Source organism: Arxiozyma heterogenica (assembly GCF_036370985.1).
Source record: "Arxiozyma heterogenica strain weizmannii chromosome Unknown scaffold_13, whole genome shotgun sequence".
Lineage (NCBI taxonomy): Eukaryota > Fungi > Ascomycota > Saccharomycetes > Saccharomycetales > Saccharomycetaceae > Arxiozyma > Arxiozyma heterogenica.
The window spans coordinates 427,140-444,412 of record NW_027042666.1 but is presented as its reverse complement, the minus strand read 5'-3'; the positions used below and the strand labels follow the sequence as shown (position 1 = coordinate 444,412).

The 17,273-nt window shown below is 29.4% G+C and overlaps 6 protein-coding genes across 6 annotated transcripts; 1 reads left to right on the top strand and 5 right to left on the bottom strand.

Annotated features, from left to right (window-relative positions):
• Window positions 1–281: 281 nt before the first annotated feature.
• Window positions 282–1,526, bottom strand: MRI1 (S-methyl-5-thioribose-1-phosphate isomerase MRI1; the record flags this gene model as incomplete). The annotated part of the gene is made up of 1 exon (XM_064857481.1): window positions 282–1,526. The coding sequence occupies one exon, from the start codon at window positions 1,524–1,526 to the stop codon at window positions 282–284; it is 1,245 nt and encodes a 414-aa protein (XP_064715787.1).
• Window positions 1,527–2,534: 1,008 nt separating this feature from the next.
• Window positions 2,535–3,455, top strand: BUB2 (Bub2p; the record flags this gene model as incomplete). The annotated part of the gene is made up of 1 exon (XM_064857480.1): window positions 2,535–3,455. One exon carries the CDS (start codon window positions 2,535–2,537, stop codon window positions 3,453–3,455), a length of 921 nt encoding a protein of 306 aa, XP_064715786.1.
• A 1,794-nt stretch (window positions 3,456–5,249) lies between these two features.
• HOB2 (Hob2p) lies at window positions 5,250–12,797 on the bottom strand (the record flags this gene model as incomplete). Its single annotated transcript, XM_064857479.1, has 1 exon — window positions 5,250–12,797. One exon carries the CDS (start codon window positions 12,795–12,797, stop codon window positions 5,250–5,252), a length of 7,548 nt encoding a protein of 2,515 aa, XP_064715785.1.
• A 679-nt stretch (window positions 12,798–13,476) lies between these two features.
• On the bottom strand, window positions 13,477–14,229 carry RRG8 (Rrg8p; the record flags this gene model as incomplete). Its single annotated transcript, XM_064857478.1, has 1 exon — window positions 13,477–14,229. The coding sequence occupies one exon, from the start codon at window positions 14,227–14,229 to the stop codon at window positions 13,477–13,479; it is 753 nt and encodes a 250-aa protein (XP_064715784.1).
• A 508-nt stretch (window positions 14,230–14,737) lies between these two features.
• ALE2 (Ale2p) lies at window positions 14,738–15,679 on the bottom strand (the record flags this gene model as incomplete). Its single annotated transcript, XM_064857477.1, has 1 exon — window positions 14,738–15,679. One exon carries the CDS (start codon window positions 15,677–15,679, stop codon window positions 14,738–14,740), a length of 942 nt encoding a protein of 313 aa, XP_064715783.1.
• Window positions 15,680–16,252: 573 nt separating this feature from the next.
• PIS1 (CDP-diacylglycerol--inositol 3-phosphatidyltransferase) lies at window positions 16,253–16,921 on the bottom strand (the record flags this gene model as incomplete). The annotated part of the gene is made up of 1 exon (XM_064857476.1): window positions 16,253–16,921. The coding sequence occupies one exon, from the start codon at window positions 16,919–16,921 to the stop codon at window positions 16,253–16,255; it is 669 nt and encodes a 222-aa protein (XP_064715782.1).
• Window positions 16,922–17,273: the final 352 nt, after the last annotated feature.

Below are 17,273 nucleotides of genomic sequence, written 5' to 3'. Positions count from 1 at the left end.
TACAATAAGCAAGGCATTTTGTGTGATTTTAAACTTTGAGAAGACCTTTGATTTAAGAAAAAGAAAAAATTCAGCTAATCTTAACGTATATGTAAAAAAATATAGACTGTAAACTGCATTTACATTAAGTAACCTATTTTATATTCACGATTTTTTTTGTTTTTTTCCAGATGCTTTTAAATCATTGATATCTTTACAATAATTGCTGTTTATAGTATATATATATGGAACTATCACTAATATATCAACAACAGATTTTTAGGAAAACAAATATGCAATGTCTAAAATAATGATTCCAGGTTAAATTCTCCATTGACATCCTTGGTAAAGACACCTTCTTCAGTAATAATAGCTTCAATTAAATCGTGTGTAGTAATATCAAATGCAGGATTCCATACATCAATTTCTGGTGGTGTTATACCAACCTTAGCAGATATCGGTTCATTTTTCTCAGATAACATTGGTTTTTCAGTATTTGGATCGACTAAAGTACCTGTGACTAATTTAAATTCATTAGCTTTACGTTCTTCAACAATAATACCGTCACCATTTTCTGTTATATTGTCAATTGTGCTCTTAGGAGCAACAACAAAAAATTTTATACCAAATTGCTTACATATTATAGCTAATTGAAAAGTACCAATTTTGTTTGCAGTATCACCATTACGAACAATTCTGTCAGCACCAACAAATGCAGCCTTAATTGGAATAGGACAAGTTTTAATTCTGTATGCTATTGAGCTATCAGTGATTAATGTTCCAGGAATATTCTCTTGGGTTAATTCGTATGCAGTCAAACGAGAACCTTGATTGTATGGTCTAGTCTCCAATGGGTAAACGTGAGTCATTCTAGCCTTGGGTTCAACTGTTTCGGTCTTAGCTTTCTTGACCTTTCTTTCTGATTTAGATACAGAATCCTTCCATAAAGAACGAATAACACCTAATGCAGTACCATAACCTGAAGTAGCTAAAGAACCAGTATTACAGATAGTCAACACAGCAAATTCACCTTCAAATCCTTCTTTGGCTAAAGAGTCTAGTAAAAATTTGGCACCGTTGTCACTCATCTTAATATTATTATTTAAATCATCATCAATCAACTGACAAGTGTATTGATAGATTTTATCATTCAGCTCATCGATGTTAGTAGATTTCTTGACTAACATATTTATAATCTTTAAAGAATTAGATAGATTGACTGCAGTTGGTCTACTACTCAAAAGAAAGTCCAATCTTTCAAGGAATCTAGTTTGGAAATTTGACCAATTTGAAGTATCGTAGAAGTATTGATTTTTAACGAAGTGGTCATTCAACATTAATTGGGTTTCTAACAAGACAGATAAAGCACCCACGATAGCAATAGCGGGGGCTCCTCTAACTTGCATGGATTTGATCACGGCGTATCCATCATCTATGGTATAAACTGATAGATACTTGGTAGTGTATGGTAATAATAATTGGTCAAGAACCCTGACAGAAACATTTTTCTTATTAGATCTATCAAACTTAATGGCTTCTAATGACATCGTGTATAGTTGTTAGTTTATAATATATACTGTGATCGCAGGATTGTCTTATAGTATTAAACAGTTGGTCTGGTTTTTTTCACTTTTGATTTTGAAACAAATTCTTTCTGATATAAGAGTCTGCTAAGGTTTTAGCTCTGCTCAATAGATTGTTGATATGATGACTATAAATACAAAAAAATAATCTCAAGTAAAAAAAAGAACAACACCAAAAAATTTTTTTTATTCTAAAGTTATCAGCTCAAGATTTCTCGAGATTTCTAAATTTTCTATGTGGTGTAAAGATGTCATTATTTATACTTTACAGAAATAACTGTTGAAAGATATTAAGTATGTGTGGATTTATGAATTAGTAAGCAATGATAGAGCTCAATTCAATTTGAATAGCGTTTACTGGTAATCTATACAATACTAGCATTTGAGTTTAGCTGGAAGTAGGCAATTCATTTGGTAATTAGCAATGATAACAATAATAATAAAGACACCTTCTTCCGCTTATTAATAATCATTTTCATCACTAACCTACATAAGGAAAGAAGGTGGTTCTTGTTTTTTAGCTATAAAATTTACTTCGTAAAATATGCCTTACTTCTGTTAATTTTTTTAGCTTTGTTCAAATAGCATAAAGCATGTATAGTTGATGTACATTATAAAAGCTATTTGCTTGTTGATGGGTCTTTTTTGTCTAGATAATCCTCAGATAGAATACGTATTTTAATAGATCAGGGTTATTCTGATTACTCTTTTTCATTCTATTGTTGCAACATGAATTATTCTGTGTTCGTAGACATGTTAATGTGTCCTTCTGTGGTTATATATATATTTATTATATGTAAACTTCTTTATTAAAATCTTTCCTTTTTTTTGTGATTTAGTTAGTATAAAAGAATGGTAGCGGAAACCAAATTTTAATTGACGAGAAAATCTTATGTATTTACGTGAGAAGATGCGTAATAGAGACAAAGCAGGAGTTCAGGCAGGTATAAAATATTACATCAAATTAGTAATATGAGACTGGAGTTTCAATCAACCATTGAAAGTTTTATATTTCACCCACCTCTTCTGGTTCATTCATCTTTATCACAACTACGTTACTTAATATTAAGTGAAGGTCTACCTGTGGAATCAGCAAAAAAATTGAGAAGATTGCGTTGTTATATATGGTCTATCCTGTCAAGAACTTCAATGGATAATTGTACTAATGAGTACATAGAGTTGTTGAAATTAGGTGCCCCTCAGTCCCCAATATATGATAAAATTAAAAATGATACAGGCAGGACTTTTCAAACAGATCAGTCGTTTAAAGAAATTGTATCAGAGGAAGCTCTAATACGTTGTTTATCATGTTTTGCTTGGCAAACACAAGAAACAGAAAATAGATTCAAAATTACTACATATGTGCAAGGCATGAATATTCTTCTAGCTCCTCTATTGTATACGTGTCCCTCAGAACCTATGGCTTTTAGATTATTTTCAACATTATGTTATTCTTTGGTGCCTACATATATTACAAATAATCTAGTTGGTGTAGCTAATGGTGCTAAATTATTGGATATTTGTTTGAAATTAATTGACCCAAAACTAAGTAAATTTCTAGGTGACAATTTGCTGACGGCTGAAATATATGGGATGCCATCTATTTTAACTTTATCAAGTTGTAATAAACCTTTGGATCAAGTGTGTAAACTATGGGACTTTATGTTTGCTTATGGTTTCCATATGAACATATTATTTATAATCGGTATGTTAGTAAAGATAAGAAAGAAAATCTTTAAAGCAGATTCACCTATGAATCTTTTAAAGGATTTGCCAGAATTTGATGCTAATGAAATTATTAGAGTGGGTATAGGGTTTTTACCTAAGATTCCCTCCAATGTCTATTCCATGTTAGTTGAACATTTGACAAATCCTGATCTATCTATAAGTTAAACAGAAAATAAAACGTATTTTTTTTATAAATAAGAAGGAGAATGGAAATCAGTGGATAAAAGTATTAAAAATACGTATTATTTAGTATAGATTTTTTTGTTCCCTTTATCCTAATTTAATATACTTAAGTATAATAAGTGAAAAATGTTGATCAAGAATGGATACATCTGGAATATTAACTTCATAAGGTTATAGTTATCCTTTCCTGTTTTTCTAATATTTCTTATACAGTATCATCATGTTTAGTTGATTGTATATCAATAGTATTGTGAAAAGATGGTTCATAATTAGGTAGAAGAAGGAAAAGATAGATGATAACAGATTATATTTATATTAGGTTAAAGTGGTTTATGTTGGATGTACATAAATTATGATAAAAGGGTTTCACTGAAAAAAAGCAACTTTCGTAATATAATGTTACTTATTAATTTATTTTAGAATATCTTTTTTGGTAAAAATTTAATAAGTATATACAGACACCAGCTACTATCTTATTTCAAAGAAATTTGCAAAATGAATCAACATGATGTACACTATATTAAGGAGAATGTAGGTCTTAATACCAGTCCCTATCAATATATATTAAAAATGTTTTTTCATTTGAATGACTACCAAATAAAAAAGATACTTGTTAGGCTTCTGACAAATTTTTTTTATTGAAGATTTGTTTATTATTTCATATTAACACTGTATTATTTATTTTAACCCATGCAACTCTTGTCTTTTGTTACATTTTATGACTTTGGCTTTGATGTTTGTTATATTCAGAATATTGATATTTTCTTCAGTTTATGTATATGACAAGTATCAACCTTTATGTTGGTGTTATTAGTGATCAATATTCCTCAAATAAGAGCAAAAATTTTGCAGATATTTACTCTTAAAATGTAACGATGTGGACTTTGTAATTAGTTTTTATGGGAAGGTGATATTATAAAAAATTATTAATAACAACTAGGAAGGGCAACTTTATTTTTTAATAATTAATTTCCAAACTTTCTTCTTATAAAAAATAGTTAATGGAAAGCAGGGAACTCTAGCAGTTAATATTTAATGGGGAAGACTTGCTGATAAGGTGTATAGTTAATTTTTTTCTTTTTTTGATTCTTTTGTGTTGTTAATCATCTTCCTTGTGTCTAATAAACTATATTATATGTTGATCAAAAATGATTAAGTAAATAATGTAGTATCATACTATGTAAAGAAATATATATTTTTAATATTTTTCAAAAAAAAGGTTTTTCATAATTTGCAAAAACAATAAAGGGGCTACAACTTATTAATTTTAAATAAATAAATTCATCTTTAATTATGACATAAGAGGCTGTATCTATTGGGAAATTTTAAAATACATGCTTTCAAGTAAATATTTAATCCCAAAGAAAAAGGGCTAAAATAGCTCAAACACTAGATCCAGGCTGTATATGTATTTGAACTATGATTCGATTGACGTTGATGTCAAACTACTTAGAAACTTATTCAAGGGTCCTCCAGTTTCAAAGAAAATGTACCAGAGATAGTTACCAGCATTAATATTCCTATTATTTTTATGTGGCTCTATCTAGAGATATCAATAATAGGAACAATAGGAATTATATTATTTATTTATTAATTAGCAGTGACGACTCTATAAATTACAGGTGTCCATTTGTATCTATATTTTATTATATTACTCAAGATGTTGCCTAACATATTAATTGATCTGTATCAAACTTTGTAATAATATATATATATTTAGATAATTCAAAAACCCAACAATACCTATTCATAACAACTTACAATTATCCATACTTTCTAACCTTTTCTTTCTGGGAAAAATGGTTGTATACTCTCATCCTGAGACAAAACACTATGCGTCCTTTTAATGCTTAGACAACTATGTGTATTTGAAGCTACAGATTCCAGAAGTGATACTGATCTTGTTTCAGATCTATCATTAGATGAATCTAGGATTTGTGATATTTCTGTCTGAATCTTTGATTTGTTTTCTTTTTTATGAGGAATAAATTTGTTACCAATGATACTACCCAAATGATGAATAACAATCTTTACAATATCATGCTTCAAAGCAGCAAAAAATTCATCTCTTGACCATAGTTTATCACAATAATGCAACTCAGGAACTTTAACTGTTAAATTTTTAACATCTGTCAACATCCTTCTGGAACCCTTATAAGAAACTACAACAACTGTTCTTTTGATCACTACTGACTTAATATTAAAATATAAACCAGCTCTTTCAAGCATTTGATTAAACATTTGATCGTTTTGCTGTAGAAATGCGTTTGTAACCTCTAATTTTTGTCTGAAAGCTTGTTGCCTGCTTTCTTTTGAAGAAATTGAACCAACAGTGTGGCTACTCAAATCCCACGAATCAATATATTTAGATTCTTCAATAGAGATACTATCACCATCATTCATACTTAAAGATTTATGAACACCAGCTCGTGGAAAGTACATTGTGTGATATTCACTATTAGATTTCAAGCCAAACTTTGGACTTGTATAGTCAGTTATAGAACTATTGATATTTTTTGGAAATAAATAATTCATTAATCTATCACTTGTTTTTTTGTCCATTTTAAAGACGAAAGGTTGCAGTGAAATCACAAGTTCTTCTAAATTAGATATACCAGCAACTGGCGGAGTTTGTATCCATTTAATTTTAACCATTGATTCGTTCTCTTTGTACAAAGGATCATCTCTAAATGGCGCCAAAAGTTCTATAAAAATAGCATTCTTTTGTAAATTAAAACATTGTAATGATGATATTGAAATTTGACTAGTCACCAATCCTTGAGTCGTTTCTGTTCTTGTGTAAACAGATGGACCAAGACCAATTGTGACAAATGGAGAATTAACATCATCATATAACTCCCAAAGCAGTTCATCTGTCTCAACTTGCCATTTCATCTGTCTAACATTATCACCAACATTTTCAAGTCTATCATGATTTTGCTTTATCGCTTTCATCAATACTGTCAATTGCAATAAAGATGTCTCAATTTCTTGAAGTAATAGCTGTGAATTTTTAGCATAATCCGATGGATTATTAACCTTTAAAAATGATCTAGTATAAAATAATTTTCTTATTCTGTCCTGAGCTTTAGAAATTACAGAAACATCCAACTTATCTAAATTATTCCTAATCTCATCTGCAAGTAAAGTTTTTGTCAATTTTTGCACCTTTTCTTCATTATTAGAGTCAAATTTTAATAACTCTTCTGCAATAGAATAAAATGTATTATATTGTCGAGACGTGGATGTTAAAAGCAACCCAGGAAAGCCTATTCTACATTTTGAATCTGTTGAAAATCCAGCAATATCTAAATTATCAAAATATAATGGATTAGGGATTGTAAATGTCATAAACATCGACCTTCTTTTTAAAAACATATAATTTTCCATTAGAGTTCCATCAAAGCACATCTCCAAAGGTATCCAAGGTGGCCAGAAATCTGACCATTTTTCCATACCATAGCCCATTTTGTGATATGAAAGATTTTGTTGAGATGCAAAATCATCCTTAAATAGTGTAAACAGTTGAATATCTTTTGCAATGGAACAATATCTTGTTTCAACAATTGTGTCAACATCCATGGAAAGTTTCTTACCATCTCTACCAGTCACTTGAAGAACATCAATAATACCAATCTCAATATCCCTAGCCAATAAAATAACAGCAGCATCAGTTTGTTTCTGAGATCTCAACTGGATTTGAGGGGAAATTAATCTGAATAAGTAGTTATCAATAGCGTCAAAGTTTTCATCAGGAACTTCTTTAACAATCTCATCAAATTGTTCAATAAATTCCATATTAGATGGGAGTAAATCGTCTTCATAATTACATGATTTAGCACTAATGAACGTTCTAGTTTTCCGAAGAACTGTTCCCAATAATTCCTTAAACATTTTTACTGATTTGTATGTCATTGCGTAACGGATAGCTTTTCTTTCCCCTATATTCGAAAAGTATTCTAGCAAAAGATCTCTTAGACGCTTATCTAAAATTAGCTGAATATTATGTACAATAAATCTATTGTCATATTTTGATTCCATATCGATTGAGGAAGCTTTTCTCATAGACAAAAAAGATTCTATAGTACTTGTACGAAGTAATGATGTACCATGTGATTCAGAACTCAATTCTGACAGAGAAGATATATTACTCTCACCAGTATCTTTATCATAATAATTATCATGCATTGTTTCCAATAATTTCAAATCATTTAGAACACTATGGATAATATGCAAACGCTTTTTAAGTTCTTCAATTTTATCATATAAATTATTTAAAACGTTTTGATCCACCTTTTCAATAACCTCATTAGAGTATGTTAAATTATCAATTTTAAACTCTACATCTCTAAGTTCAGTTTCTATTTCCAATTTTCTTTCATGTGCCAACTTTCCCTGAGTTCTTTCTGGATGGTTTCGTCCAATGAAACAATTATGAGAATCTTCATCCCCAAACGGATACTTCACTATTATTCCTTTCTCATTTAGATTTCTAAAATACGAAATTCTGGGAGAATATAACAAGGGAATTGCTTCCAATTTAATAGGAATGGCCGTTGTCAATAATATTTGGTTCAGATCTACGTAATCATCATAGTCATACCATTCGGATTCACGTAATTCATCAAGATTTACATCAGTCTTATCATTAAATGTATAATCATTATTTCTTAAAGACGGTGATAGAATTTTCTCTATTAGTGTGTTATCAAATATAGTAGAAAGCACTCTCATATCAGGTTCAATGCAATCAATCTCACCGCTTGACATCCGAAATTTCCAAACTGGCTTGGTTTTATTTAACTTTGCATTTTTATGGGTCAACTTTAATTTTCTTTGATGAAGATCAATCTTTAGTGAATTAAATCTACCTTTAATCCCTGTAAATTCCTTCCTAGACTCATGTTTTGTAACATACTTTGTTAAAATATGCTGATATACATAAGAAACAGTAAGTGGTTCTAGTTTTAATTGATACTTGATTGTAAATAATGACCTACCAAACTTAGTTTTATTTTGAGGAGCCTCAGTAAAAAGTGGTCCTTGTCGGATAGGTCCTGATGTATATGTATTAAAAAGTTTCCACCACCTTAGAAAATGACTAACAGATTGAGGAGCTAGGTATATACTGTTCGAAGAACCTATCTGGGAAGAATAAACACCAAAAGACATATGGATGAAAGAACTTCTAAAGCCAGCATAAGAATCATAATCTTTTATATCACTAACTGATTTGGGATTAACTAACCGAATAGTATGGTGTGGACGCACTGGTAACTCTCGCGGAGTTTCACCAGCATTCTTAAAATCTCCCTTCTCAAAAAGTAGTCCCATTTTCCACACAACATCCCCATTCAATTTCATTAATATCTTATCAAATTTGTTTGTCACAGTAAAATCACGTATCCCAAGTTCAAATCTTTTCGAATTTATTTTTAAAAATTCTTTTGGGTCAGAAGAACCATAAATGTCCATTGCAGTATCACCACTCCAACAAAACGTCAAACCAGCACCACTATCGGCAATTTCATATGGATTATACGCACCTTTTATATTCAAATGAAGACCTGTATCATCAAGAAATTGATAAACCCATCTCCCATGAAATAAAAATCTAAACTTATCCCAAAAACCTAATTTTGGAGACGGATCCATTTTCGGCTTAGTAAGATAATCAAACCAGATCATTAGAGATTCAAATCCTGGTTGGAGAGATTTACCCCACGTTATGCATACTGGCTTTTCTGCACCTATAGTAGTTCTGCAATTGGCAAATGTTTTGATAGAGTTCATTGTCCTTATAACATGTGATCCATATATAGTATTGTTCTCACTATATTTACCCCTAGAAGTTGATTTAACGAAAGGAACAAAAACTGTGTATAAAGCTAAATCATCTGGCATTTGTTCAGAAAATGCAACATCACCTTTAGTAGTCGTGTTTGGAAAAGATAAAACAGGTAATGGGTAGTCACGTAATCTTAGTTCCCAAAGGTCAGTCTTGAAAGTAATGCCCATCAAAATCAACAGAGTATAAGTAGTATCTTTTGGAATCCCTTTACCATACTCATATAGGAAATCGTTGTATAAATTAATGGGGAAAGAGGGTATACCAAACCGCAAATGCATATTTTCTATAACCAAATTGGCCACAGTTGGTGTTTGTTCTTTCGAATAAGATAAATATTTTAAACCTAGTTTTTCATATACCTGCACTTTACCTGGCATACCTTGAAAAACATATTTAGCTTTTTTGTATCTTGTAATCCATGATGTCGAAAAGTGTTCCATTAACTTATTATAAGCTGTCACTTCAAATATTGTGTTTCCTATCAGGCGCCCACCTTCATCTAAAGTAGAAAGTAAACTATTTTGTGATATATTTTCTGGGGAATTACGCAATTGGACTTGGCTATCAAATTCTTCTAGTTTACGAAGTCTTTCCCTTTGAGCTAATACACCTACTTTAAAAATCAGACCAAGCTCTTGTTCAAATGGATCATCCTCAATTTCTATTAAGAACCTCTCTGATAACACTTGGATATCAGGTAGGGCAATAGGCTTTTGCTCTTTTGGGAATACTCTTACATATCTACTCGTATCTGCAAAGGCACATCTAATTTGTTTAAATGATTTATACAATGTGACAATATTATCAGTGATTAAATAGATCTTGAAATGATACTCTGTATGAACATTGATTGTTTTAGATTTAAAAACTAATGACTTATTTTCAATAAAATCAGAAATATCAACAAATATCTGATCAACTTCTAATAAAGAAACATAGACTAGAGAATTTGTAAAATAAACTGATTCAACTTGAACAGACAACAACTCAATGCATAATAAGCTATTAATCCCTTCATATTCCAATGAATTAATTATTAACAAAAGAGGTGTTTCTTGAGGAAGAGTAATATGCATAATAATCTCTCCAATATGGACATTTACTCTTCGCAAAAAGTTTATTATTTTCATATTCTTTGCCATTTTTTGAGATGCCTTCTTCCTTGGTAAATGATTAGATGTGATATTAAACATATAATATGTCAACCAAATGATGTTAACATCAAAATTTATCAACATCGTAGGTAGTTTGAAATATATTTGATTCCTATTATCAATATTAATACCAAAATCAGAAAGATTAATAATTGAGTCAGTAACGCTTCTGTGCTCTTCATCATCCATTATTCTGTATAACGTAGCAGCATTAACTAACAAATGTTTACCATTTCCATCAACTTTCAGCAAAATTTCTTGAAATGTAAGTTTAATACCACGATGAACATCTGCCAAATTAAAACCATTAACCTCTAATGAATCTAATAATCTAGGAAGATATTTAGCTAAAACCATTGAAAATGTAATATCTTTAAACCTGATCCTCAAATTCCACTGAAATGACTTCAAGAGGGTGCTTAGAAGTGATTGCTTTGTTTTCTGACTCACAGTGATAGGTCTTTCAGATTGTACCTGTAATACCACTTTATATAATTTCCCCACTGTGTCACTTAGTGTGTCTAATACAGCTAAATTGTTTAAAGATATATATAAATGTCTTAGTGTAGACTCAACACTTAATTTCTTAGAAGTTAACCTATGAATATAAGCATCAATTCTTTCAAAACCGCAGATCGGAACTGCAAGTGATGCTTCATTATTTGGTGATTCCATGTAAAATAATTCTGTACCAATTACTTTAATACAGTTGGCTAGTTTTTGTGAAGTCTGTGGACTAGTAGGAAATGATGCATCATTTTTATAAACCGTAATATTTGGTATATTTTGATGAAAGTGCTTATTTGACCGTCCATATAATCCCTGAATATCTGACACATTAAAGGATACATTTTTATTTTTAGGCAATTGGAGAATAGATTTAAAATTAGAAATGTTTAGTTCTAGTGAAAGAATCGGCCATGACTCTAAGGATAACAAATTTTCAATAAAACTCTTATCTATCAGGTTATAAGTCTTATTTGTTAAATTATCTTTCGGATAGGATGATTTTTTTTTTGCTGCATATTTGTAAAACTCAATAAAAAGAATAACTTGTTTAAAAGTGGCAAATAATGATGGATTAATAATATTTATATGACAGGAAAAAATTGTTTTTGATAAAGGGATATTTTCAATAAAATGCAATAGTATATTAGTGGTGAAAATTAAATTAATTAAAGGTACATGCAGAATAGATATTTCGTCTATCTTTATAACAAGTGCATTGGTAGAAATAGAGGTTTCGTATGCACCCCACGGTGAACATTCTGATGGTAATATTGATCTTGAAACTGTATTATTGAGAATTGTTATTGCTTCCAAATACATCTGAATACTAGAAATATTAATGGAAAACTTATGACCATAGCGCAAATTTAAATTTTCGACTTTGATATCAATGAAATGTAAAGATCTAAGTAAAAAATCAAAAGATTTAATAAAATTATTAACTGTCTCATAAGACAAAAAGTGCTTTTTATATCCTGTATCTTCAATCTCGATATCTTTAGTTTTTGCTAATTCATCTTTTGATGTGCTTTCAAAACTATCTAATGGAATATAAAGTGATGTATCACCCAATTTAAAACTACAATTCCAATTGGAAAGCAAAAAAACATTATTATTATTGTTATCATGATTCAGTTTCCGAAGAACTATATTCTCTCTTTCACTATGACATTTAACATTTAAACCAACATGGTTTATGCTCCCACCATTATTGAGATCCGTGATATAATAAAGGAAAATATCTACACCAATATCCTTGTCATTTTCATCCACAAATGATAACGATGTCATGTGTATGTTAATTTTTATATTATCATGTACATTTATATTGACTCTACGGAATAAAATGGTAATCCCAAAAATCCTCTTAATAAAATTTAATTTTCTATTACTTAGTTGGAAAACAATTTTCCTTTGATAAAGATAATCTTCATTATCACTATTCTTCTGACTAAATAATCTTTTTAATTTCCAACCAATGTTTCTGTGACTGTTACCATCTATGGGAGTTTTCTTATTTTGCAATAAAATAAGATCAACATCGTGAAATATTATAGTGGAAGACCAACCTAAAGAAAGAGATATTCTTCCAATGTGCAACTTAAACAACTTTGATGATAAACTTATTCGTCGGATTGACAACCCAAATATATAACCATATGAGAAGGAATCTAGTGGGATATTTGTAAATCGTACTAAAAAAAATATCAGCCATTTTAAAAATATTTGAACTAATACATATGCTATAAGTAACAGTAGTATTATTTTAAAAAAAATAAATAATTTACAAGAGACGATTTCTAACAACATTTCGTAATTTCAAACCAATCAATAGATCTTGTCTCTTTCCTAAATGTTTTTTTGTTCGTTACTTGATCTTTGAGTAAACATATATAAAAACAAAACAAAATTCCTACTTCTTTATCAGAAAATACAAAGTTATCCACTAGAGATCAGATATGTTAATAGTTTATAAAATATTATCAATTAGTATATAAAAGTTATTAAATCTTCTCTATTTTTGAAAAAGGATAATTTACGCCAAAACAAAACCGAAAACTGAAAAGTAAATGTCAAAGCAACTACTAACAAAATAAAATTCAATACAACAGCTTATCATAACTTTGAAATTGAATAAAATCCTTAAAACCCTTGAAGTGCAACCGTCTTATGTAACTCATCTTAAAAAAAGTCTCATTAGATTCTTTAAAACCTTCCATATATTAATTTCCTTCATTATAATATCTTTTATTTTTCACAAAATAAAATTAAATAGAAAATACCCCAAAAAAGGAAAAACAAACATTCTCTTTGTCCCAAAATAGAAAGCTACCTATTTTAGTACATCTGCAAAAAGAACAATGCAAAAACTCCTGAAAATATATATATATATATATAAATAATGGATATGCATAAATATTCCCTTACCAATCTTTAAATTATCGAGTTTACCATTCAGTACATACATATTCAAATACAAAGATCATGTCTACTCGAGGAATTTTAATGCTCTATAAATTTGGATCAACAAGTTCAAGTTTTCTTTTGAGAATATGGTTATCGAATCCTGCTTCCAGGCTTTATGCAAAGACTCATAATTGTTCAATAGGGATAGATTAAAACACAGCACTGTGTTGCCATTTGGATCTTTTCCCCAAAATACCGTTTTTTTAACGTTACGTTTGTCATAGACTAATTTAACGTCACTATTCGGGGTAGGCTTTAATCCAGTAAGCTGTTTTGTTAACATTTCTATAACTTCTGCCCGATATGATTCTAATAGTTCACTAATATTCATTTTTAACGTAGATAAATTAATTTTATTTGAAGATAGTATGTGTAATGGAACCACATTTACTGGAGCTTTAATGTTTTTATGAATCAGATTTAATGAATTTAATATATAAGAATGTTGTCCAATTGAGTGTTTCATTTGATCTAGACTAATTTTTTTATTTTTCATATCTAAACTAACTTGACTCAACAATAAATTAGGCAATCTAGTTTTACTAATTCGATCAAACCTAACTGGAGAGGCCAAAATCCTTGCAAAGATATTTTCTTGTAAGTGAATCGATTCAATTTGATCCCTATTTATTTTGATTTTCTTACCACTCCATTTTTCAAAATTCGTTATTAGCGGTGATGTCGTAGTTTTAATAACATACTTGTTTCTTTTTATCGGCTTATGTTTCGCTGGAATTAACAACTTTTTATACAATTCTTTGTTCATTCTGCTCATCCAATGTTTATATATCTACATATATGTCTATGTCTATAATTTCTTCTACTAAATTTTGTAAATATTTACATACAACAAATGCAGTTAATAAATAAATGCTTGACTATTATATACTTTTTCTTGTCATGAAAGAAACAAATGTTCTTAAGTTTCGATAACTCTTCTCTGCATTCTCCATATTCAATCAGTTTCTTCTTGTCCTTACTAATATTTAGACCACCTTTTTTTATTTATTTATTTATTTATTTTTTTTTTACATCTCCTGTTTTCAGATTTATTTTTCATGACAGTGACGGAATTTTGTTAATATTACCTAGTTATTTCGAAATTCTATCATCAATAAATACAAAAACAAGTGAAAGTTATGAAATATCATATCCTGAACAACGAAATACATGTATAAGTATTATATACAATTTTTGTAAATACTGTTATTCCACCTATAAAGTAAACAAAACAAATAAAATAAATGGTTTAATATATGATTATTTCTCCATTTCAACTTTGTTTATTTTTTAGGTTTTTTCCCTGGTGCCTGGAATATTAGGCTAATTGCAGTCTTGACCATTAAAGAGAACCAAACGACATTTAGTACATCAATGGTTAAATTACAAATGACCACAATTATAGTGTCAATCAAAAGAAACCTTGGATCATTACGCACTGTATAAAAATCATAAATTAACATAAAAGTTTGATACCAACCCCATAGAATTCTGACAAAGAAAAAAATTATCATTAAAATCAAATTATTAATTAATAATACAATTTTGCTGATTTTATTATTTGATGGAAAAAACTTTAATCCATACCATCTTATATTTAAAAATGGATTAGATAGCTCAAACATTAAAAATACAGGAGCATAATATTGTAAATAAGGTTTCAAACCAATGTAATAAGCACCAGTTGAAACAATACCGTGGACAGTAAATGCCAACGTGGAGTGAATAGAAGAAATATAAGCATCCCATATGAAGTATGCTAACCCAAACATGCAAACTAATTGAGTTTCACGAACTTCTCCAAAGATTCTTGAATCTGAATCTGGATAGTTTTCTTTACTTGAGATATCTGAATTTAAGAAGAAGACGAAAGAAAGGTATAAAACCACTAAAGTTTGCAAAAAAGAGATAAAATGAATAGATGCTTGAATAGACAAATCTTGAATCTTTCTTTCACGAGTATTAGTTATTTGAGATCTAGCTTCTTTATCTTTTGCATGATTCACATCATAATCGATCTTGAGCTTTGATAAAGGTGGAAATACAATATAAGCACCAATTAAATAAACAATATGATAAAACAATGATGTGTATAAAACTGTATGCAGGTTATCCAAAACTGATTTAGAAGTAATCAAATTATGATTCAATAAAAATGGAATAACATAATCTCTTATCAAAGTAGGTTGTGGAAAACCTACTAGAAACTCAACTAAAAATCTCATTTCAATAAAAAAAATCAAAGAAGTATGTGTTAGTTATAACAACAAAGGACGATATATTAGTAACAAAAACACAAACCTATCATTATTTTATGTAATTTTTGAATTCACAAAGCGATGAATCTGTCAAAAGATGTGCATAAAGAAGGCTCGAGTTATTGCGGAACAATATAAACCCTCTTATATAGAGCAGGAAGATCGAGATGATCAAATGTTCTTCTAAGAATCACCCGAAATTTGACAATCTCAAACTTCGAGATTAAGCTAACACGAGTACCAAAAAGGAAAGAAAAAATAAAAAACCCCGCAATAATCAAATAAAAGAAATAAAAAAAAAGAAAAAACAAATAATTTGTCATGTAAAGAATTACATCAAAATCACAAAGAACCTTTATAATATAAAATATTTATTATAAGGCTTTTCATAAACATACACATTAAAACAACACAAGAAATACACAGGATAAATATAGAACGTCATAAATTATTGAACAATTAAATAGTATTTTATCTACTATTATTATTGTCTAATTGTCTTAACATAAAGTTGAATCACAAATCAACAAGCTAAATCAATTAATTACCTTCTTTCTTAACCGAGTTAGCTAATTTAGCATCAATGTTAGCTAAGATTAGGGCAGCTCTCTGTAATTGAAGAACATTAGTGAATTGTTTGAACAAATAAAGTGGAGTACTAATAAAAATGATCCATTTACCAAAAGTGTAATATTGATCAAAATGCATCATATACAAACCAGCATAAAATGCTTCATTGAAAAAACAAACAGTGAATAGTACATCTCTTCTTGTATAATACAAGTGTAATAGCTTAGAAGAATCTGCTGAAACTTGTTTGTGAGATTTAGCTCCACCAGTCAAGCTAGCATACATATGCATATAATGACTTGAAATATCCAGAGCTAACAAAGTTTGAAAAATAACAGCATATTTAGAATAAGCCATACAAAGGAAACACATTAATCCGGAAGTTGTTGATCTGTCGGTAACCATATCCAAAACTGCGCCCAACCCACTACACTGATTATATTTTCTAGCCATAGTACCATCTAACGCATCTAACAAGCATGATGTACTGTAAAGAAAAGCGGTCAGTAATGGATGACTTTGCATTGTCATAAAGGATAAAATAGCTGTGATTACACGAATGTAACCAATCTTGTTTGGGATATACCATAACACATCTCTAGCAGTAACTTCTGTAGACTTTTCCTTGGGTTCAGCCATCTTCAATTAGAATGTATTATTGATTGGAGAATCTCTAAATCAATTATTTTCAATTAGTTATCCATTTAAGCTCCAAGACTCACAACTAGTTTGAAAGGTTTCTTCTCTTGTAAATTCTTTTCTAATTTTTTTCACCATTTGTCTACGTCGAAAAAGTTGAATTTAAGGAAAAAAAATATCACAGGACCATACCAGAAAATTTCAGAGAAATTCGGGTAAGCCAAATAACTTGCTTGTATATACTCCAAATTACATCAATAAATAAGCACCATCCATACCCAAAGTCAGCTATTCATATAGACACCTAATTTTGCATAACTTAAGCTTTAAAATATCATAACTATACATTAAT